Raw genomic sequence first — 24,282 nt, forward strand, 5'->3', positions numbered from 1 at the left:
AGGTGAGCAACAGATGTAAAGCACTGAGAGGCAGTTTGTGTCTCTGCAGAGGTTTGGGAAATACCCAGAAAAACTTCTACTCATTACCAGGGGGCAGTGCCAGTTTGGTTCTTTACTAGGGGCATTTTGGGATGACTAACCTGTATTTCAGACATGCATTAGTTTTCCTTAAAGATGGATAACACAATGCAAGGGAAAATTAACATCAGCCTCATTTTAACAGCATGCACTATTTAGTTTGAAGGTGTCTTGCTGAAGTTATTGTGGATTTCCCGGAAGCAACTCTAAAAATCACTGATTGTCCCTGTACTTTATGAGCTATTTTGTCATCATAGATCAAATTTAACCATTAAGGGACACAGCCAGCTGGATCCCAATCTCATTTTACTTACTGTGATCTTTCAGTTATCAACTAAACAGCAGAGACTGGACACAGCTCTCCCCATTCTCCCTTCCAGGACAGAGCATCACTTCTGCTCCTCCAGGAACCCACAGCCAGACTAGAGCCAGGATCCAGCACCAATTTTTTTTTTCCCTGTACAGTCTTAGCCTGTAAAATTGTCCTTCAAACCAGGATGCAGAGTTGTCTCTGACAGAGAAACAGGAAACCCATCCCCTTGGAGCCCTCAGGGGGTGTTACCTGTGCAGAGGTGCTGTTGAGCTTCTCCAGGCCGTTCTCCAGCCGCTCCATTTTTGCCTTTAAATCCTTGTCCTTCTTCAGCAGCAGGTTCTGGTAGAGCTTGATTTGCTCCAGGAAGGACTTTGGGGTGGTGTAGTTGTAGCGGCGCTCGTTGCTCAGGTACAGCCGGGACATCTCATTGACACTGGTGTGGACATGGGCCATGAATCTGCTTATTGAATCTTTCACTGAATCCTACAGGCAAGATGAGGAGACAAGGGGAAACTATTTCAAATAGAAAACTATATATAACACAGGGCTGTGCTGAATATAAAGGAATTTGGTAACTTTTCATTCTACTGCAGCACAATCCAGGATGTAAAACCTAAGCTGATCCCTTTTCACTGTTATCTCTAAAATAACTTTGTCTGCTCGTGTACTTTATACTTCTTTTTGTATCTTTTTATCTCACATATTATCTTATTCCAAGCAATTTTTCTGGCACTCAGCTCTACAAAATAACAGCCTTTTAAGTATAAATCTGGGCTTTTCTTCTGTACAAATAGGAAAAGTGCACACTCCTAAAAAGAAACATTGTAGACTTTATTCTTCCCAAATCCTGCCCAGAAAAGCTAAATAAACAGAAATGAATCTCTTTTAATCCAGTAGCATGTTGTCATCAATGAGAACTTGACATATTTTTGCCCTTGAGAATTCCAGAGGCTCAGACACGTGTGGGGAGAGCAGAGCACGTCTTCCCTGCAGTGATCAGGAGTACCAGGTTATTTTCTGTGCTGGGTTGGAGCTGCCTCTGTGCTGCCAGAGCAGTCCTTCCCTAGCAGTGCCAGCAGTGCCCAGGAGCGTGGTGCCCATAGCACTGCTGCCAAGGTCCATGTCCCTCCCTGAAAAACCTAGGCCTTGTTTCAAGGATAGTTTGGTTGAGTTTGATGCACTTCAGTGCCACCAGCAGTGCCCCTCTGGACACACACCCAGGTGTCCTGGCTCTGTGTTGATGGCCCCACCTGCAATATTGGGGCAGACTGGGGGGGACACAATGTAAGCCATTGGAGAGTGTCCAAAGGAGGCAACAAAGATGGGGAAGGGCCTGGATTTGAAGCCGTGTGAGGACACTGAGGGCACTTGGTGTGTTCAGCTGGAGCAGAGGAGACTGAGGGGAGACCTCCCTGCAGTTCCAACTGCCTGGGCAGGGGCAGAGGAGGGGCAGGACTGAGCTCTGCTCTGGGGGGAGCAGGGACAGCCCCCAGGGAATGGCTGGAGCTGTGTCAGGGCAGGCTCAGGGTGGAGCTCAGCAAAAGATTCTTCCCCCAGAGGCTGGTTGGGCACTGAACAGGCTCCCCAGGGCAGTGGGCACAGCCCCAAGGCTGCCAGAGCTGCAGGAGGGTTTGGATGATCCTCTGGGGCACAGGGGGTGACTCTTGGGGCTGGGCCTGTGCAGGGCTGAGGGTTGGACTGGATGATCCTTGTGGGTCCCTTCCAGCTCAGCACATTCTGTACCTCTGTGTGAGGTCTCACCTCCACAGCCCCCATGTCTCTCAGGAAGCAGAGGCTGACGGACTCCAGGGCCTCCCGTGGCCACTCCTGGAACCAGTCGATGGTGGTGCAGCTGACGAGGGCCGGGAACCTCCTGCTGCGGATGCGCAGTTTGGAGCCAACGGGGGAAAAACACAGAGCAACCTGTGGAGCCCAAGGAGCAGAAGGGAGGAAGCAGGGCCAGGAAGAGGCACGGGGTTCCAGCCATACAGCCCATCCCAAACTCCACCAGCCACTTCCAATGGAGGATCCCACAGCTACCACCCAAACAGCAGAGACTGGACACACATCTCTCCATTCTACTTGACAGGACAGAGAATCTCTTCTCCTCCTCCAGGAATCAGCTCAGTCCAGATCAAAGCAAGGGAGCAGCAACCTCTGTCCTGGAGCCCTCTGAGCTTTCTAAACACCCAGAAGCAATGATAACAGACAGAACATCCCCCACTTTGGTGTACCTTGCTGGGACAATCCCAGCTCATGTCATGCCCAGGCAGCAAAGCCTTTCATGCTGCAGCCCCACGGGGCAGCCCAAGGCATCTCCACCCCAACACCTGTCCCAGGGGGGATGGGAAGGATCTGGCCTCCCCCACCCCTCTCACCTTGAGCTGCCGCCGAGCCCTCTCTGTGAAAAACTTCCAGCAGGTCTCCCTGGAGCCCATCAACCCCCGGCCTTTGACTTCATTCCTCACGCTGCTGATGATGTTCTCAACTTCCTCATCGGGGAAGAGGTCTGGTATTTCCCCTAAGAGAAGAGTTTGGGGTTACTGGGCTGGGCTGGGTGTTGTTGCAGTCTTAGAGCAAAGGGAAGCAGCTGCCTCCCTCTTCTGGGGCCCAGGGAAGTCCCTTCCTCAGGTAAAATCAGGTGCCAACAGGCCCCAGCAGCAACAGAGGGGCACAGAAGGTCATGCTGCTAAAAAAGAAACATTTATGAAAGCAAACTTCCTTAGAAAGCACAAGGGAGAGGGACATAAAATAGAGTCAGAGCACAGAAAGTCCATTTTTTTTAGTTCTACAGAGCTAATTAGATTACAATAAAATAATCAAATCCCTAATATGCTATACATGATATAAAATCATTTGAGTTTAGCAAGTGCATTAATTACATGTACAATTTCTGCAGCTGTTTAGGGCCATTTCCAGCAGTGGTCAAAAAACTCCCAGGTCACCAAAACATTTTAAAAGCTAGAAATCTTGTAAACATTTTTAAAATTCAATAATTGAGCAATTGATTGCCAAAAATGCACCCAACCAAATATTTTTTTTAGTGATTCTTTAATTTGTTATTTACTCGCTTCCTTTCTGGCTTCTGATTTGATTAAAATCCCCTTTATTGAGTCAGATACTATCAATATGAGCACTAATCACTTAAAGAAATCAATTAATTCAGAAATCTGCTCATTTATAAGAATGACTAAAAGGTATATTTTGTTCTGGCTTTCTAGATGGTAAGAAGTGAAACAATAAAAAAATAGAGGCTGCAGAGCAGGGAGCAGCCAGAGCCATCAGCCAGCATCCCCTGGACAGCCCTCGCTCACCTCATGGAGAGTCTCAGTCTCCTGTGTTGCCTCCCAGACCCTGGAAGGCAACCTTTGATCTGTCCCCACAGCCCCCAGAGCAACCACAGGAAAACCTGCCTGGGACACCACAAAGCCAGGATGCTCAGTCCACCCCTCACTGCAGGACAAGGAATCCCAGAATCCCAAAAGGCTTTGGGCTGGGAGCTAAAAGCTCATCTCCTTCTACCCCCTCCCACAGGCACGAACACCTTCCACCAGCCCAGGTTGCTCCAAGCCCCATCCAACCTGCCCTTGGACACTCCCAGGGATGGGGCAGCCACAGCTTCTCTGGGCAACCTGTGCCAGGGCCTGCCCACCCTCACAGGGAAGGATTCCTTCCAATATCCCATCTAACCCTGCTGTCTGGCAATGCAAAGCCATTCCCCCTTGTCCTGTCCCTCCAGGCCCTTTTCTAAAGTCTCTCTCCCGCTCTCTTGGAGCTCCTTTAGGCACTGGAAGGGGCTCCCTGGAGCCTTCTCTTCTCCAGGCTGAACCCCCAGCTTCCCCTTCACTCCTCAGGTGTTTGTGCATCTACCCCAGGAGCTGGGGGGAGCTACTCCCTGCCCTCCACAACAACCCCCGTCCTTGCTCCTGGTTCCAAATTCATCACAGGCAGCATTTGCTTGATGCTGAAACCATCTGGCCACCAATTTACAGCCCCAAATGTCACCTCTGGAGTTATTCACTGTCAGTTATGCTGCTGACTCCTCCCCCCCCCCATCCCTGGAGGGCACCTGAACCAGCTGGTACCTCCCTAAGCCTGGCTCATAAACAAGGCCACAAGTGGCAGGTAGTGATTTCCCAGGGAGTGTGGTGCCGACTCTGGTTGTCCCCCACAGCCCCAGTGATGATGCCTTAAAATCTATTTTAAATGAGTTTCAATAGATCTTACTAGGACCTTTGTGCAAAATTCCTAATAATGCTGTTTAACATTCTTTGTTAAGAATTTCAACAGACAAGGGATTTTAACAAGGTGAAGATTTCTCTGTAAAAACATATTGAGAAAGGGACATAACAGCTGATATAACCACTCAAAGCTATTCAGAGGCCTGGAAACCATTCCAGAAGGCACAATACTGTGCCAAAGACCAAGGGAAAAGATGAGGAAGATGAAGACAGAAGGGTTTTCCAGACCTCTGGCTCAAATTCGGGAGGTGTGTCAGGGACAAAGGTGGTACAGTTGGAGGGATGGTTTGGGAAGTAGGTGTAATGCTTTGAACTGTTAATTAGGTAACAAAATAAAAGCAAGAGGCTTCTGTAACTCTGGGTGCATGCTTTGGAAGCTAAAACTCACTGATGGAGTCTTAGGGCTTTTATCTGGAGCTGGTTTTAGGCATCACTGACACAACCTGCACTCCCAGGGAGCTGCAGCACACCCGGCCCAGGGAGTGCTCACCACACATCTGTGCCACATCCTGCAGGGAGGAAGAGCACTGGCACGGACACTGATTGCTCTGCAATGGTTTTGGTGAGCAACAACCCAAAAACTTCAATGCATGTGGAGAAACAAGAGGAGAAGGATTGGAATGAGATAAGCAGCCAGGTGGTGAACACAGACATGGTCATCATGGCTTTGCATCATCCACCAGCCACAGATACTCCAAGGAGCAGGATGCTCTGCCTTGAGAGGTCTTACCTGCCTTGGGCCTCAAATCCTGTCAGAGAATCCAAACACTGTGCTGAGCTACCACTGGTGCCATGGTGCTATTTTGGTGTTGAATTGTGCCAAACCCAGCCTGGTTCACCAACTGCAAACACAACCCCTGCTTTTTGAAGCAGGATTTGACAGATAAGCTGCTGGCTGGCCTGGGAATATGTGACTGGCAGTCAATCACTTTATAAAAGCCCAGTCCAACTTTCATATGGCAGATTCTTCCACAGGCATTCTTGGAGTGTGTGGAGCTTCTCCTGTGAAGCAGTGATTACTCTTCGTGGTCACTCCCCAGGGGCTGAGTGAAAGCTCTGCCCAGGATTCTTGTATGGTGAATTACATCAATCTCTACTTAATGATTGTTTCTTTTTGCCAGCTTTGATACAACTGCTTTGATAGAACTGCTTTGATACAGTGCAGTAGCCTATCTTATGCTGTATCATGAGTAGTTTTTAGCTTTTATACTGTGTAGTAAATAATTCTGAGTAAGATCTTTCATCTGTTCATTTGTCTGTTCTTTTGTCATAATAAATAATTCCCTTTATATAAATATATCTGATTTGACATCATTAAAACCTGTGGGACAAAGTCATTCACTCTTAATTCCTTAAACTGTGGACAAAATCTGAGGCTGAGATTGGATCCAGCCACCCCAAGCTCCTCTCTGATGAGTTTAGAAAGCCAGGGGGTCCTTTCTGCACCTTGTAGCTCAAGGAAAGGGCTTCTCCAATAAATTTTGTCTAAGCCTTTCACTCCCTCTCCCCCGACACTCCAGTCAATTCTTCTAGCCAGGAACAACCTTAACTTATCATGTGGATGCATGGGATCCATAGGTGAAACTCCTCACCTGGTGATACACCCTTTGGCTCTGTCCTCAGCTGCAGTGTCCCAACAGACACATCATATAACAACCACGTGCAGTATTCCATTATTTATGCAAAAATGGGCACAAGACATGAGGGAAAGCAAAGAAATCTCCCAGCTGATGGAGCTGCTCCCCTGGGAGGCCCCGGCATGGCTTTTACCCAAGGGCTTAACCCCTGTAACTCCCAGCTTATTCCATTCTTGCCCTGCTGTAGATTCTAGAACCCCAGGTGCTCCACTGAAGAGGGGGAGAGGAGAAATCAAGGCAGGAGGGATGTACCTGATGCCAAGAAGTCGTTGACCAGCACCAGGAACTGCTCGTCCGCCACCTGCACGTCGGTCAGCAGGAACACGGTGCCCGTGTTCTTCACACCAGCCTTCAGGTACAGGTTTGCCAGGTCTGCCTGGAGGTTGGAAAGCAAGAGGGGTTGTCCCTACACTCTGCAAAGCATGGGCAGGGTATCAGAGCTACCAGTGGGATAATTCAGAACCTCCCAGTGCACTGAGAACAAAGCAATTGCAGTTAATTGGTGGGAAACTGCACTTTGGCCACTCTGCACCTTCATGTCTGAGCCTTCCAGCCCATTCCTGTCACCATTGTCAGGCATTAACAGGTCAGGCTTGACATCATGCCCAGGTCTGGATAACCCAGAAATCAGAAGAAGGTCTGGCCAGCACTACCAGATCAGGGCAATGCCCGTGGCTGAAAGTACCAATGCAGTCCCTGGCTCTGGACACCGTGATTGTCCCTGTTTTCCTGCCTGCTCCCATGGAATAGCAGTTTTATTTCAAAGGGAACAGCATCCACCATCTTTGTGAATCCAGTTTTTTCATGAGTTGAATCATCATAGAATAGTTTGGGTTGGAAGAAGATGTTCATCCAGCTGAACCTCCATCCTTTCCTTCCCACCCCTCCTTGCAGGGTCCCAGACATGTGAGGGATCCTGAAGGATTGTGCACTGGAAAAGGGTTCAGAAACTCTCTTAGAAATTCAGCAAACACACATGCTTTTTCAAAAAAAACACAGTTTGCTACTTTGATCAGTGGAAATTTGGATTAGATGGATGGTAAGAGTGGGGAGGGCCAAAGGCAGATGGGGAAGCTCTCACCATCTTGCTCTTCTATAGCTGGGAAAAAAAAAAATTACACTATATTTCACCTTAGGAAGAAATTCCTGGCTGTGAGGGTGGGCAGGCCCTGGCACAGGTTGCCCAGAGAAACTGTGGCTGCCCCATCCCTGGAAGTGTCCAAGGCCAGGTTGGACGGGGCTTGGAGCAATCTGGGTTGGTGGAAGGTGTCCCTGCCCATGTTAGAAGGGGTGGTCTTTAAGGTCCCTCCCAACCCAAACCAGTCTGTGATCCATAAATTCTTTGAAGATGAATACAGAGTGAAGGGAATATCAAATTATCTCCCACCTCCAGAGACAGAGAAGCAAAGAGATGCTTTGAAAACAAGTTGATTAAAGCTGGTATTGAGCTCTGTTCCCAGCTGGGGGCTCAGACTGCCACAGGAAATGGGCAGGTAGGAGCTGGAAAATCCCAGGAGTTGGGCTGAAAACAGAGGAGAAATGAAAATACCCAATAGATGATGAGACAGGCTTGTGTGACACCATGGAAATAACCTGAACACAAACACAGGTCATCAGGCTGTGCCACTGAAGGGGAAGGAACCTGGAGTCATTGGCTGTTGCATCTCCCAGCAGATGGGAGTGAAGTTACTGTGATGGTGGTTTTCACAATATTTGTACTGCAAATCATTTGCCAGCAGCTAAAAAACCTAAAAAACCTTTCAGTGATATCCCAAAATGTTAATTTATAACTCCTAAGCTCACTGGTCTGTGCATAAATATAAGCACAGGTAGATGTCTTTAGTGAACCATCCACAATCCACTCAGTCCCTTCCACATACAAAATACCAGAGGAGGAAATGCATCTGATTTGGGACTGGGATTTCATACTTGCTCCTTTTCTACCTCCAAATCACTCCACAACAGGTACCTCACAGATGAGCTAATTACCACACCCTGGTTTAATCAGAAATACCTGGGGTTCATTAGCACAGCTCAGGGCTGACACTCAAGGCTGGTCTGGAATGTTCTCAGTGCTTGGAGCACTGGCAGAAGACACCAGGGCCTGCACCCTGAGCAGACATCCTTCAGCAAGGCATCTGGGGCAGCACTGCTCCTCCCCACAGGACCATGTCTGGAGCGTTCCAGGATCTCAGAACCATTTAGGTTGGAAAAGCCCTCTAAGGTCATCATGTCCAACTGTTCCTCCCCACAGCCAAAGCCACCACTGACCCACGTCCCCAAGTGCCACATTCACATGGCTTTTAAATCCCTCCAGGGATGGGGACTCCACCACTGCCCTGGGCAGCTGAGCCAGGGCTGGAGAGCCCTTTCCATGAAGAAGTTTTCCCCAACACCCAACCTGCCCCTCCCCTGGCACAGCTGAGGCCGTTCCCTCTCCTCCTGTCCCTGTTCCCTGGGAGCAGAGCCCGACCCCCCCCCCAGTCCCCCCTCCTGTCAGAGATTGCAGAGCCAGAAGGTCCCCCTTGAGCCTCCTTTTCTCCAGGCTGAGCCCCCCCAGCTCCCTCAGCCCCTCCTGCTGCTCCAGCCCCTTCCCAGCTCCGTTCCCTTCCCTGCCCACGCTCCAGCCCCTCAGTGTCTCTCCTGTCTGAGGGGCCAGAGCTGCCCCAGCACTGGAGGTGCCTCAGCAGGGCCAGCACAGGGACAGTCCCTGCCCTGGGCCTGGGACACCCCATGGCTGGCACAGCCCAGGGCCCATTGGCCTCCTGCCCCCCTGGGCACCCCTGGGTCGTGTCCAGCCCTGTGCCATCCCCACAGTGCTGCCTCTCGATGTTCAACAAGATAAAGTTTCCAGGGCAAGTTTTGCTCTTTATTTCCTTCCCCTCCACCTCAGCCTTAAGAAAAGCCACCTACCTTGAGGTCGGGGATGCCATACCCCTTCCTCAGGGTGATCTGAAAGACCTCCAGGGAGCTCAGGAATGCTGCCAGCCGGGTCAGGCTCTGCTTCCCGCTGCCCCCCACGCCCACCAGGAGCGCGTTCCCTCGGGGGGACTCCAGGATGCGGTTGATGCGGCAGCTGAATTGAGGGATACAAAATCTCTCATTAATAGGAGTATTTTTCTATTTCTCTGCCTGGTGCTTTTCAATACATATTTTATTCACTAAGAAATTGTATTCTGAGCGGGATGAAAAATGTCAATCTCAGAGCCGTGTCAGCAATCGATGCCCAGCTCTGCTCAGACCTGAAGGGGACATTGCTGACAAAAAAAAAAAAAGATCAGTTTGGTGGCAATTCAGACTGTGCCCAATTTTTTTCCACCTGCAAAGTCCTACTGGACAGAACTATGTCAAAGGGAAGGTCTGGATAACTTTGCAGGGAGGGCAAGGGAGAAAGGACAATACATTGACATGCAACATGAGAACAAAAGTCAAGGCTCTGATACAGCTCCCCAGGAAAGGAGGGTGGCATTTTCTCACTCTTAAAATGAACTTGCTGTTATATTCTGGGTCTGGTCACTTGTCCTGTCTGAGTACCACACAGTGAACTTTGTCTACCTCTCTTTTATGCTCTTTAAGCAAATTCTGACACCCCCACGTGAGGAGGGTCCAGAGGAACTTACTTGTGGAGCCCTCACTATTCTGTGTCTGAAACTCAAGCACTGTTCCCCTCTTTTATTTCTGCCTTTATTCAGCACTGCCTTTATTCATCTCTCTTCACTATTTCCCTATAATACAGTTATTTTTCAAATAAGACTGTGAGAAACACTGCACTGCTTTATTACAGCTCAAGTATTTTATGATCTATGCACAGACTCCAACTGATTTTTTATCATTTTATAATTACAGTTTAATAATGTCTGTGAAATTATTACCCTAAAAGCAATCCAGACTGTGAGGAGAGCTTCAGCATTCCTGCTCTCAATTCCCCAGGCCAGCTCTTCCCAAGGATGCCACCATGGTCTCTGGAGTGACTCACAGGTATCTCCCACATCCCTACATAGATAAAGTCCTCAAAATTCCTTTTTTCTTCTTTTTTTTTCTCTCAACTGAAAATCTTCAGCAAATTTAAGCTGACATTCTGAAGTAGTTTGAGATGGAAGAAGTTGTGTATTTCAGCCAGATGCAATTTCCAAATGCAATTAATGGAACTCCCCCACCTCCAGTGAAATCCTGCTGGATACTCAAACCTTGCTTTCATGATTATCCCCAGAATTAACTGGAGGGATAGTGCAGTGTTTTGTCACAAATCCCAATTTATGTAAAGTGCAAGAGGAGCACAGGGCCAACATTCCTGTGAGCTGCCTGCAAGCAATGCAAGCAGAAATGCTTAGAGACATCAGGGTGACCCATTAATGCAGAGGAGTGAATAATGCCCAGCCTGCCAGGGAAAAGGTGCCCCAGGCCACTGGAAAAAGGGACAAGTTGGGAGCTCTGGGAACAGGCACAGGTAAGCAGTTGGTTAACAGGAGTAGCACATATATATATATATATGTATATATATTTAATTTGCATGACAACAGCTACATTGGGCTGCCAGGCCCAGTGGGAACTGACCTCCCCTCCCAAGTGTGCAGTAGGACAGTGCCTTCCTTCCAGCTTAGAGTCCCAGATCTGCACCTCTTGGGCCAATGTTTTCATATAAAATCAGATATAGCTCTGATTTCCAGGGTAGGTCCGTGTTCTGAAGTGATCCAAGGCCACCTCTGCATTTCAGCACCCAGAAATGACTCTGTCTCTGCTGGGATCACCACAGGCTGTGTTTGAAAGCTGGGGGTGCACCCCACTATACCCCAGGCATGGAAACACCTTCCTAATGATCAGCAGGAGGTTTGTTATTTTCATACAGTCCCACACTGTCCAATTTCCAACAGGAATCCATCTGCACACCCAGGCATCTAAATGCAAGTGGGTTTTCCAAAGGATCAAAGCAGTTTAAATGCCTCCATCCTTTCCAAGTAGTAGCCTGAATGCACATAATCTTACTTTATATTCATAGGAAAATCCCACTAAGAACCTGTGTAAACATGGCTCTAAACCAGCTGTCAAAGCACTTGGGGAAATCCCAGTATGACCAGTTCTGTGCTGGGTGTCAAGGGAAGACAATAAAGCCCCTGAAGGTTGTCATGTGTGACAAATGTTTGTGCATCAGGGGCCAAAGATTCCATCACCCCACACGGGCAGGTGAAGCTTCATCACACCTCCAGCTCCATCAGCTGCAATTATCACAGAACCATGGAATTGATAAGGTTAGAAAACACCTTTAAGATCGTCAAGACCAGCTGTCCACCCAGCACCACCATCTCTTCCAGAGATGGTGACTCCACCACTTCCGTGGGCAGCCCGTGAGAGGGCTTGACAACTCTTTCAATGAAGAAATATTCCTTGATATCCCATCTAAACCTCTCCTGGCACAACCTGAGGCCATTTCCTCTCATCCTGTCCCTGTTCCCTGGGAGCAGAGCCCGACCCTCCCTGGCTCCCCTCTCCTGTCTGGGAGTTGCAGAACCAGAAGGTCCCCCCTGAGCCTCCTTTTCTCCAGGCTGAGCCCCCCCAGCTCCCTCAGCCCCTCCCTCATCCTCCAGGAAACTCCACGAAACAATCTGCACACAAAATGCTATGACAAGACCCTAAAGGCAGAAAATCCCCTTACACATGGCACATGGCATCCTCAAACAGCACCAGGTTCATGGCAGCGTTGACTTCATTGTAGTTGTCCAAGGCTTCCACGAGGATCTGGTTCAGCTGCTCCCAGGTTGGGACTGGCCTGTAGCCAGGTTCCCCAGAGCCTTTAGCAAAATGGCAAAAAATATTCATGTGCTTGGTCTGCTCTAAAGTTTCTTCCATGTCCTATAAAAGAGAGAAAAAAAATGTATATATGAAGTGTAGAAACCCCAGTGCAGCTCTGTGCCCCCTCTCAAGGGAAGCATGGCATTCCAGCCTTTTCATGGCCACACAGCTGCACCTGCAACTGCAGCCTGAAAAGGGGAAGGAGAGACAAGAGAGAAAGAGGGAGAAAGGAAAATTTCCAATAGTGACTTCCTTTCCCATAAACCCATCCTGTGTTAACATCAGAGTTACTCCTCAACACTTACATCATAGAATTTCTTCACCATCTCCCTCTGGATTTTATCAAAGGTACCATAATCATTCGCTTCAACCATCTTATCCCGATACACCCGGCTGGACTCGTGCAGGTAGAGCTTCAGCAGGTCCTGGGGTTCCTTCAGACATTCAGGGGTAGAGAACAGGAGGCCCTGTGGAGAGCAAAGACACTCAGGAAACCCAAGCTTGACCTGAGGGACCTCACCCATCGTGCTGGAGTGTGGCTGAGTCACCCTTACAGCAACCTGCAACTGAGCTTCTGAGTGAACAGCCCTGGAGAATGTGCCCTTTGTTACCCCAAATCTCCCAAACCAATTATCAAGGAATCCCAGAATGGTTTGTGTTGGAAGGGACATGTCCCACCCCCTGCCATGGACAGGGACACCTTCCACTAGCCCAGGTTGCTCCAAGCCCCATCCAACCTGGCCTTGGACACTCGCAGGGATGGGGCAGCCACAGCTTCTCTGGGCAACCTGTGCCAGGGCCTGCCCACCCTCACAGGGAAGAATTCCTTCCCAATATGCCATCTAACCCTGCTGTCTCTCAGCTGAAGGCCATTCCCCCTCTCTCTATCACTGCACAACCTTGTTCAAAGTCCCTCTCCATTTGGGAACTGGAAGGCTGCACTGTCTCCCTGGAGCCTTCTCTCCCCCAGGCTGAACAATTCTAATTCTCTCAGCAGAGTTATTCCAGCCCTCTGATCATCTTTGTGGCCTCCTCCAGACTGGATGCAACAGCTCCAGGTCCTTCCTATGCTGGATACCCCAGAGCTGGACACAGTGCTCCAGGAGGGGTCTTACAAAAACAGAGGAGAGGGGGAGAATCCCCTCCCTCACCTGCTGCCCACACCGTGGGGGTGCCTGTTTCCCACATTCTTTTGAACATTTATATTCATTACACCCATTTTGACCCCCCTCCCAACCTCTCCCTGGCTGGGCTGGGGGTCCTGCTCTCAGCACAGGGACCATCCAGGGCCAGACCCAGCCCTGCAGTTTTTCCATCCTGACCCCACACCATGGGTGCCTTGTCAAGAAGGAAAAATAGTTTGGAAATGATAGTGGTGGTGATTTTTTTTTTAATCAATTAATTTTAATTAGGTGCATTCTGCCTGCAGGAAATATCAGTTGCTGTCTGCTTAGCACAGTATGTTTACCATGAATTCTATTAAAATGCATAAAAGAATAATATTTCAAAGAGGTGTTGCCTATACTAAGCCTATTAACAGCACACAGGGTTTTCAATGGCATGAATTAAACAGACAGCTTTTATTCCTAACATCTAATTATTTGTACATTAAATGTAAAATGCATTGAAAGCAATGTAAAGCAGGCCCCCTCAGCTCACTGGTCCATGGCTCAGATTGTTTGGGTTTCACATCTGTCATTACAGCTGACAAAGTATTCTATTTATTTCAGAAAAAAAAATAAATTAGTGAGAAAGAGATGACAACTAAAAGGGAGGAAGGAGAAAACCATCGAGCCCTAAACTGGTTAAAATAAAAATTAAAAATCACTCAGTCCCTCAAGAGTCTCTCTAAAGGGACTGAGTCTGAAGACCCCCCATGCTACAAAAGCTGTTGTGTTTTTGATGCAAGCTCATGTAAGGCTACAGGGGCAAGAAAATCCACACCTCCCAAATCTGAAATCACTTACTCACTGAACACCCCCCCTCCTCACTCCTCAGCAGTGACCAGCTCTTCCACCAACACAACCAAGCTGCTCCCCATGGAGCAATGGGGTCCTCCATGGGTGATGAGGTCTAGGAGAAGCCATAACATCCAGGTCTGGGATGCAGGAGGGACACATGGCCATGGGCCACTGCATCTGGGATGGATGTGGTGCCAACATTAAAAAGAAAACAAAATAAAAGAGAGGGTGGAGAATCCCTTGTCCTGTGCCATGTCAGTCCAGTTATCCTGCTGCCTGGAGAGTCCTCAGGTTGTATTTCAGCCAAATCTCTCAGCTTTTCCTCCTCACCAGGACAGCCAGAAACTGGTTACAAAGCCCTCTCTGCTGTGCTGAGGCTTCTTGAGACAATGATATCAAATATCACAGAGCCACAGATCACAGAATGTGCTGAGCTGAAAGGGACCCACAAGGATCATCCAGTCCAACTCCTGGCCCTGCACAGGCCCATCCCCAAGAGTCACCCCCTGTGCCCCAGAGGATCATCCAAACCCTCCTGCAGCTCTGGCAGCCTTGGGGCTGTGCCCACTGCCCTGGAGAGCCTGTTCAGTGCCCAACCAGCCTCTGGGGGAAGAATCTTTTGCTGAGCTCCACCCTGAGCCTGCCCTGACACAGCTCCAGCCATTCCCTGGGGGCTGTCCCTGCTCCCCCCAGAGCAGAGCTCAGTCCTGCCCCTCCTCTGCCCCTGCCCAGGCAGTTGGAACTGCAGGGAGGTCTCCCCTCAGTCTCCTCTTCTCCAGCTGAACACACCAAGTGCCCTCAGTGTCCTCACATGGCTTCAAATCCAGGCCCTTCCCCATCTCTCTGCCCTCCTTTGGACACTCTCCAATGGCTCAATCTCTCCCTTCCATTGTGTCCCCCCAAACTGCCCCAATATTGAGGTGAGGCCGCCCCAGGGCAGAGCAGAGCGGGACAATCCCCTCCCTGCTGCCCCCAGGACAGGGATGTCCCCCCTGGCTGCCAGGGCACTGCTGACTCAGGGACAACTGGCACCCACCAGGATCTGCCACTGGTGATAACCAGGGGCTCTGCAGCAGGGCCACTGTGACCACTGGGGTGTGGGGGCATCACAGCAGGCTCTGGGAACCACCAGCCTCCACCTGGGACTCACCACTGAGTTCCTCAGGGGCTGAACAGACACCCCAGGAGATGAGGCCTGTTTGGCACAGAACAGGGAATATGATCATCATCCCAGCAGGACCCACCTGCCCTGTCACTGTCACCCATCACTGTGCCACTGGGGACAGGCAGTGGTGGCTCTGGCAGGGCAGGACCTGACCTCAGCCTGATTTTTTCCCATCATCTCCATGAAAAAGAGGAGAATGAGGAGCAATTCCTGTCACTGCTCCTACTCTCTGGCCCAGCCCCAGGATCTGGCAGGACATTTTCTAACCCCCCATAACCTTGGCTCCTTTCAAGCAGACAACAGTTCAGATGAAAGCTTCCCATTGAAAGGCTTCTGTTCTCTCCCTGCACCTCTCAAAGCCCAGATTAACTGGAAGTTGGGATTTAACATGACCCACATCTCACATCAGGGCTGCTGTTCAGCTGAGCACAAGTGACAGGTCTGATTCCTTCCTGACACAGTGGAGTTATTAACTTGTTCATGGCCCTGTTCCTGGATTTCCCATGTCCTGTCATTCTTTCAGCTCTTGTCTGATGGACCAGACACAAGGCACTGAACTCCCAGTACCTGCTTTGTAAAACAGATGTTAACAAGGACAGCGACAAATTACCAGCTGGGGGTTTACAACAGGTTATGGTGTTTAAAACCCTTGATTTGGCTGCTGAGAAATTTCTCTAATTTCATTAATCAGCCTGAAGTTCTGAAAGGCTCTTTGAGCACTAACACCTACTGCTTCAATGCATGAAATTGCTGGGGAAAACATAAAAACAGGATCTCTCCAATGATGGAAAAAAACATCTCTAAAGCTGAACAACTTCCCTTTGGTACATTGGCTGGTAATTCAGTTTCAAGGATTAAGTTAAAGCTGGTTTAGATTGATTTATCAGCTCTTTAAATGCCATCCTGCACATACAATGCTGAGCATTTGAGAGAACATGAGAGTACAGGCCACCAAGCTGTCCTGGCTCTGGCAGAGCAGCTGAACCAGTCACTGCTCTCCTCTCTTCAGGGCCAGCAGCCCACAAAGTATCCACCAGCTGCTCCACACAGTAAATTGTGTCCCTGTGTGGTGGAGAGGGACTGCACTTACTTGGAAGATATTGGAGAAGTCTCTCAGATTGAAAACGTAGTGGAACTTGACAGCTGTTGGCAGGAAGGTGGCAGCCACCCTCCTGTGCAGCCCCAGGGCGAGGGCAATTAGCTGCTGGGCTGATTTTTGCACAGCCTCTGAGAAATTCCCACTGGTCAGGTGCTGCACCAAAATGGTGCTGTAGATCCTGGCCAAGGCATCCTGGTCAGGGTTGGAGAGAGCGAAGACACAGAAGTGACGCTGAGGAGGAGAAAGGGAGACACGGAAAGGTCAGAGAGATGGGCAGTGACCTCCCAGCTCAAATGCCTTGTGAGGACTTGATGTGGTTGGACACTGTGCTGGATAAACTCATCTGGGCTCCACTTCCCAGGCAAGGTTGGCCCAGTTGATCTTTCGAGGTCTCTTCCAACCTGGGATGCTCTGTGATCCCACCAGAACCATCTCCCCCTTCCAATTTCCCAGCAGAGGACAGTTGACAAGTGACACCTTTTCCTCACTGAACAAGGGATTTTCAATGGCATTTCACAGTGCCTACACTGCAAGCTCAGTCCAGTGAAGAGCTGAAGGGTCTGAAGGTCCCACTGACCCCTGATGAAGTCCAGTCTTGTCTCTGGTAAGGAGCAGCCCCTGGAAGGTGCCACCTCCCAGAATTTACTGATTTGGAACTTGCAAAGAGCAAGGAGATTATAGAATTATTCGTGTTGGAAAAGACCTCCAAGATCCTTAAGTTCAATTTTGACCAACTCCCAAATCCCCAGCCACATCTTTAGACACTTCCAGGGATGGTGACCCCATTCCCCTGGGTAGCCAGTTGCAATGCCTGACCACCAAAAAGCTTTAATGAACTGTGGCCCAGTAAATGTCAGCTTAATGCAGACAGAATGTGCCTGTCTGAACCAGAAGGTTTCCTGAGAGTGGGTGTGGCTGGTCAGGAACTTCTTCCTCCCACTGAGCAGCACAGTGAGAGGAAACACAAAGAAGAGAAAAAGGCAGCAAGTTTGCTGCCTCTCCATCAGGAGTTAGCCACTCAACAGACCCAGGATGTTTCCACTGATCAAATGACAGCAGGATCTGCCAGAGTTTCTCCTCGAGCCTCATCCTGAACAATCCACCCCAAGCTCATCCCCGGGCAGTGCCTTCGTGTGGGGCTGTACCTGCAGCCGGGGGTTGATGGTGAAGCTCCCTGCAGTGGGGTTCATGCAGGACACGTACTGCACGTTGGTGATCTCCTTCAGGGACAGCCTGCTCCGGTCATACCTTTGGGCAAAGCAAAAGCCATGGATGGTGACCAGAGCAGCCATTGCTGCCACCCCCTGGAGCTCATCTGTGGGCTCCCAGTGTCCCCATGGCTTCAGGGGACACGTTCAGAGGAGTCACGTCCTGTCCCTCACCAGGGCAGGGCCCAGAGCTGCTGCATGTCTGCACAGAGCCACAGAATCATGGAATATGCTGAGTTGAGGGATCTACAAGGATCTCTGAGTCCAACTCCTGGCCCTGCACAGGCCCATCCCCAAGAGACACCCCCTGTGCCCCAGAGGATCATCCAAACCCTCCTGCAGCTCTGGCAGCCTTGGGGCTGTGCCCACTGCCCTGGGGAGCCTGTTCAGTGCCCAACCAGCCTCTGGGGGAAGAACCTTTGGCTGAGCTCCACCCTGAGCCTGCCCTGACACAGCTCCAGCCATTCCCTGGGGGCTGTCCCTGGTCCCCCCAGAGCAGAGCTCAGGGTCAGTGCCGGGCCAGGGCAGCCCGAGGGCAGAGGGAGCTGTGCCCCTCTCCTTGCTCACCACCCTGGGTGAGCTGCACCCTGATGGGCTGTGAGTGGGACCACCAAGGGTCAACACCCCAGAGGCACTGCCAAGAGGGTTAGAGAGCTGGGGAGCGCCTGGGAGGGACAGGGGGCACAGGGTGTCCCCCACATGTCACTGCTCCCACACACCCCCTGATCCCTCCTTCTGCCCAACCTCCCCAACACACACCGGCCCAAATTTCTGCCCCCTCCCCACTGTCCCTGTACTTGGGAAGCTTTCGGCCAAGGTCAGGCACACACACAGCTGAGGAGACTTGGAATTGCTCCAAGTCCCTGCCCTGTATTCCCTGTGGGAGAGCTGGGAGTACCCCTGTCCCACACAGCACTGCTGGCTGAGGTGTCAAACACACCAATCTCCTTCCAAAACACTGCCAGTGGTTTTCCTTCAAATCACCTGTGCCTGGACAATGCCTGTTTGCTGCTGCCTGACTGAAAACAGCCTCAGCTGCGCACAGCAGGGGTGGCTCATCCCAGCTGAGGCCAATCCATGTCCTTCCCCCACTCTCAGCACAGCAGGGCTCAGGCTGAGCCTTGCAGGCTTTGCACTGGGATCAGTCACCAGACGGGCAGGAGTGGAGTGAAACTCCCTCAGCCAGGCAGGGAGTGTGTTTGCTGGGGACAGGGGTCACCCTGAGGGTGCACAATGGCCTGTTCACCCAGAGCCTCCCAGCAAGCTCCAGCCCAGCCCAGCCAGACACCGTGGCCAACGTGGGATGGGAAGAGGGATCCATGCTGTGACTTCCTCTCCAACTCCATCCCCAGCAGCAGAGCTGGATGAAAAGGTCTTGGCCCCCCAGGCCTCCTACCAGTGTCCATAGTCCAGGTGCTGCCTGAGCAGGGTGTGGGGCTGCACTGTCCCGTACGTGTCCACCTGGGGCATGTTGAGGTCGTCGATGAAGTACACGAGCCTCTTGGTGCCGGGGGGGCCGTAGGTCCTGCCAGCCTTCTTGTCCAGAGGCTTCTCCAGCACACCTGTGTGGGCAGAGGGAGATGGAAATGCTCCTCAGCCCAGCCCACTGTGAGCAGCTCCAGCAGGAGCCCAGCACTGCGAGGGCAGGCAGGGCTCAGGGTGGGCACAGGGGGAAGCCCCCAACCCCCCTGGGTCCATCTGGGCTGTTCAGTGCTCCCTGGGGAGGGAGAGCTGGCCTTGGCACAGCACTCTGCTCCCCAGCAGGACAGTGGCTGTCCCCAGGCTATGGCTGGCAGGGACCCTCAGGCAGATTTTTGGTCTGACTCAACCCAAATCACAAAGTTTTCAATTCCTCCTTGCAAACAAAACACAACAACAAAACTCTGCTACGAGCCTGGTTCACTTCAGAGCAACCAAAGCTTTTCATGCAAGATAAAGCCTTTTGAATCTCTTCTGCATATTTTCTTAAACCCAATCCTACTTTCTGAGATTTATTTTGATCCATAACACCGAGGCAATGTGTCCCCTCCCCTGCCCTGCCCCAGATGTATCACAGTCACCTTCTGAGCCCAGGCAGAAGTGACTGGGTGGAACCAAGGAGATGCTGGGGGACCAAGCCCATGAGCAAAGCTGATTTTGTGAATGAAAATGCACTTTTTATGTTTGTTAGACAAAGGAAATGGGTGTTTTTAGGGCGAAAATCCTGGACAACTTTAGAACAAACAAAATAGTATTTATTTGAATGCACCAAATACAATCACAGACTCACAGGATGGTTTGGGTTGGAAAGGACCCTAAAGATCATCCAGTTCTAACCCCCTGCCATGGGCAGGGACACCTTCCACTAGAACAGGTTGCTCCAAGCCTCATCCAACCTGGCCTGGGACACTTCCAGGGATGGGACATTACATGCCCTTCTCCAAAGTCCCTCTTCAGCTCTCCTGGAGTCCCTTTAGACACTGGAAGGTGCTAGAAGGTCTCCCTGGAGCCTTCTCTTCTCCAGGCTGAACAACTCCAAGTACCAACCCTGATCCCCTCCCCAGCACTGCCCAAACCTCCAGAAAATGCAACAAGACTCAACTGCAACATGAGCTGTCACATCCCCACCCAGTTCTCAGTCAGGTCACCCACAAGCAAAGGGCACCACAGAGGGAAAACTTCTCATTTTGAAGCTCTGAAAGGTTTTCCTTTGTTTTAGCAGAAGGCTGAGGTTATATGTTGCTCTAGACTATAACATATGGGGAAGATTTATGATGCTGGGCTGATATTTAATGCAAATCACCCCACACTGCTGCACATCATGTTTTACAGCTTATTGATTCCTTTCACTGCAGCCCAAACAACCTTTCCTGCCTCAGTAAGTGGCAAAGCACACAGCAGCAACTCTCCTCTGCCCAGATCCTGGGATGATTTTCCTGCCAGCAGCTTTCTTGGACATCAGGGAGCTCTCAGGGGCTCCCTGCCCTCCTGGGGATAGAAACAGAACTTGCTTCATTGGCTCAGTTTGGGGTTAAGCAGCATGGCAAGGAACACTTTGTAATTAGGGATGACTAGCAATTTCGATAAAAATCTCCTTGTGCAAATGTTCACTTCAGCCATTGCTTATCAAGGGTCAAAGATATTTTTAAAAAATTATATTCTGTTTTTTTTTTTTAGACCACAAATCTTTGAATGCCCCATTTTTGTCCTGCAGACAGCCTGGCTTGCCCACTGCTCAGAATTCAGCTGTTTTCTTGCCATAGACACTTGCTACAAAAAGGCATGAATTGTGCTCAGAAAAATGGTGGATTTTTCCTCAGCAGTCTCTCTTCCCCTTCAATAAAACCACAATATTTGAAATTTCTGGTAGCACGTCAAATTAAGTGTTTCAAATAAGCATTTAATTTAAATTTAATTAAGCCTTAATTAACATATAAAATCAGCCCTTTTCGAGGTTAAACAAGGATGCAGGAGATTCATCATAGTGAAATGCAATTACTGGGGATGAAGTGACATGTTTGTGGAAGTTGCATTTTAATTCAGAGCCACATCCCACAGTAATCCTGGAGGGTCCCTGTCGCTGCCTCTGAGCCCCTGAATGGAACACTCAGTGCACACCAGACCTGGCCAGTGTGGCTCTTCTTGCCTGCTGGCTGATGGTCAAAGGGGTAAAAAACATTCAGCCCTCAAAAAACAACACTGACTGTCATTTTCTTCAGGCAGACCTGGAGTGGGAAGGTGTGGAATGACACCAGGGTAGGGCTGGTGGAGCACTGAGGAGGAGCAGAGGTCCAAAAAGGGCACAGAGCAGCAGATCAGAGTCCACAGAACGTGGTATTTGGTCACAATACAGCAAAGAAAATCCCTAAACTGGTCCCAGGTTTGGGCACAGAGAGATTCTGGCTCCTTTTAACCTATATGCACGTGAAATTCTGTGAGCCACAGGCCTGCAGTTATGGTTTGAATGACAACCCTGTGCTCCCCCTGAAGGATGTAGCTCTGCACCTTAAAAATCTCTGTCCCAACAGGCACCTTGTCTAAGAATTCCTGGCTTTCAGGCTCTCTTTAAAATAAATAAAAATAAAAATCCCAAACTGCTTTGTATGCACATTTTACAAATCTAAAGAGGCACCTGCTGGAGAGACAAAAAAAGCAGCCAACTCCAAAAAAAAAGGGGGAAAATTAACTCTGAAAAATGAGGCCAAGCTGTATAAATCACACTTCCCAGAGCAGATGTCCCAGCCACATCTTCATCCCTGCTATGAAGATGTGCTGTGCTCTGCAGAGGAAGGAAGTCACAGGCTCAGCCCAGAGCTCAGAGCAAACAGGGACACCTGGCCAGCTCTGCTTGTATCAGCCCCTCACCTGCACACCCACCTGGCCAGGTGGGCATCCACAGCTCAGGTGCCCCAGGCAGCTCAGCCCACTCACCAACCCAAGGGCATTTCCCAGAGACCCCAGGCTGGGAGGAAGGGGGAGCTGTAACCCAGAGGCTGGTTGGGCACTGAACAGGCTCCCCAGGGCAGTGGGCACAGCCCCAAGGCTGCCAGAGCTGCAGGAGGGTTTGGATGATGCTCTTAGGCAGGGCCTGAGGTTATCTGTGATAACCATCACACCCCTCAGGGCTGCGAGACTGGCCAAAAGGGAAGGCTTTACTCATTTTTTGGCCTGAAGGACAAGTAACCCACATGATTTGCCTTCTCACTGTGTGCAGAGGCACAGGCACTGCCCTGTGGGGTGATGAGCTCAGGCAGGAGGCTCCAGCAAGCCCAGAAATCCTCCCAGCCCACCCCAGGAAGCAGATGTGGCCCCACAACACTCAGTTGGTCAGAGCATGGTGCCAATAACACCAAGGTCACGTCTGATCCCTGTATGGGCCACTCAGGAGCTGGACTTGATCCTTGTGGGTCCCTTCCAACTCAGAGTGTTCTGGGACTGTAACATGGTCCCAGCTCACAGAGCTGGGCCTGTGCTGTCACCTCTCTATAAAACCTTTATTAACAACTTTGCAGTGTTGGGAGCCTGGCAGAGCAGGGACAAAGCCCAGGACACTCCTGCCTTCAGCTTTGACCCTGGCTGGGAGGTGTCCCCACCTGGCACCCTCAACCAGGAACAACCAAACAGGGAAGGTTAATCCTTGGTCTCCCTGGTGCTTCACCAGCCATCATGGAATCACAGAATGGTTTGGGTTGGAAGGGATCTTACAGTTCATCTCACTCCAACCCCCTGCCATGGGCAGGGACACCTCCCATCAGCCCAGGTTGCTCCAAGCCCTGTCCAACCTGGCCTTGGACACTTCCAGGGATGGGGCAGCCACAGCTTCTCTGGGGAAGTAGAAGGATTTCAGGATTTTTGGGTCAAACCAAGCTGAATAGAGGAAGCAGATTGGTATACAGTGACTCACAGCTGTTGTTCAACTCAAAACAAACCAGGTTGCCTCATTACTGGTTAATAAATACATGTAAAATTATTTACCTCTCTTTGGACACCATTCCAAAATGAGCCACTTTTCCAGAACTACATCCTTTCTCTGAAGAGACTGCACAGTAAAATGACCTTATCTTGGGGTCAAACTTAATATTTCACTGATTTGCCAAAATCCCCGTCAGAGATATCCTTAAGGACATTCCCTGGGGCTCTGGATCCCCCCAGTCAGCAAGCCTTGTGCCCCTGGGGAGGGGGTGATGTGAGACCTGCTCTGTTAGGCTGCAGCAGGATGGGAGGACAGCCCCAGGAGCCAGCCCTGGCTTACAGCCTGCACTTATCCATTAGCACCATCCTCACTGCTTAATTGGGATGCAATTCCCATCACTGCACCCTGAGGACAGTTTGGATCCTCGCCAAGAAACCCATCGTATTCAGCATGGCCTTAAATTCCAGCACATTAAAGACACACTTCTAGTCAAGCACAAGCCATAAAAGCTGTAGCAGATTGAAACCTGTGTTTGGCACAGCCCTCAATGTGAGGGGTTCAGGATTCAAATCCTCATGTTGGAAAACAACATCTCCCACAAATCCAGGGCTCTGCTGACCAGAGAGTGTCACTGTGGGATTTAAGGGTCTGCAGGTGCTAGTGCAGGGTCCACAAACCACATGGGCAGCCCATGCACAGGTTGTCCCCTGAACTCTCCCATGATCACATGCTCCAAACCCCGGTGACTGCCCCGGGAATTTGGGAGGGTACCAGGAGTCCCGTGACTCAGTCAGAGCCTTACCTTGCAGCATGGCAGAGGTGGTGTAGTAGTTAAACGGGACCTTCTTCACCACGTACGTGTCTGTGTCCAGAGAGGAGAGTTTGTCCCCCACCAGCACAGACTTCCCCGTGCCCGCAGTGCCCACGAGCAGCACGGGGCGCCGGCGCTCCAGGAGCCTGTCCAGGAGGTACCGCACACGCACCGTGTCAGGGGTGGGCACCAGGCACGCCTGGGGGGCAGAGAGAGCAGGTGATTGTCCCCATCCCTGCCAGCACCCCACAGCCATGTCACAGAGTCACAGAGTCACAGAGTGTGCTGAGCTGGAAGGGACCCACAAGGATCATCCAGTCCAACCCTCAGCCCTGCACACCCAAGAGTCCCCCCCTGTGCCCCAGAGGATCATCCAAACCCTCCTGCAACTCTGGCAGCCTTGGGGCTGTGCCCACTGCCCTGGGGAGCCTGTTCAGTGCCCAACCAGCCTCTGGGGGAAGAACCTTTTGCTGAGATCCACCCTGAGCCTGCCCTGACACAGCTCCAGCCATTCCCTGGGGGCTGTCCCTGGTCCCCCCAGAGCAGAGCTCAGTCCTGCCCCTCCTCTGCCCCTGCCCAGGCAGTTGGAA

At 50.7% G+C, this 24,282-nt stretch overlaps 1 protein-coding gene across 1 annotated transcript in view; it reads right to left on the reverse strand.

The window, feature by feature from the left end:
• The window catches only part of DNAH9 (dynein axonemal heavy chain 9), a 142,090-nt gene that overhangs the window by 102,594 nt on the left and 15,214 nt on the right, over nucleotides 1-24,282 (reverse strand). Inside the window, exons 11-21 of the mRNA XM_050319515.1 lie at nucleotides 23,684-23,891; nucleotides 18,886-19,051; nucleotides 17,427-17,529; nucleotides 16,273-16,512; nucleotides 12,362-12,523; nucleotides 11,920-12,116; nucleotides 9,183-9,345; nucleotides 6,522-6,645; nucleotides 2,770-2,912; nucleotides 2,153-2,314; nucleotides 641-874 (exon numbers count right to left, since the gene is read on the reverse strand). Coding sequence (XP_050175472.1) covers nucleotides 641-874; nucleotides 2,153-2,314; nucleotides 2,770-2,912; nucleotides 6,522-6,645; nucleotides 9,183-9,345; nucleotides 11,920-12,116; nucleotides 12,362-12,523; nucleotides 16,273-16,512; nucleotides 17,427-17,529; nucleotides 18,886-19,051; nucleotides 23,684-23,891 — 1,902 coding nt within the window. The remainder of the gene's footprint in view (nucleotides 1-640; nucleotides 875-2,152; nucleotides 2,315-2,769; nucleotides 2,913-6,521; nucleotides 6,646-9,182; nucleotides 9,346-11,919; nucleotides 12,117-12,361; nucleotides 12,524-16,272; nucleotides 16,513-17,426; nucleotides 17,530-18,885; nucleotides 19,052-23,683; nucleotides 23,892-24,282) is intronic.

This window comes from Myiozetetes cayanensis, unplaced genomic scaffold (genome assembly GCF_022539395.1).
Source record: "Myiozetetes cayanensis isolate MyiCay16 unplaced genomic scaffold, myiCay2020 scf22, whole genome shotgun sequence".
NCBI lineage: Eukaryota > Metazoa > Chordata > Aves > Passeriformes > Tyrannidae > Myiozetetes > Myiozetetes cayanensis.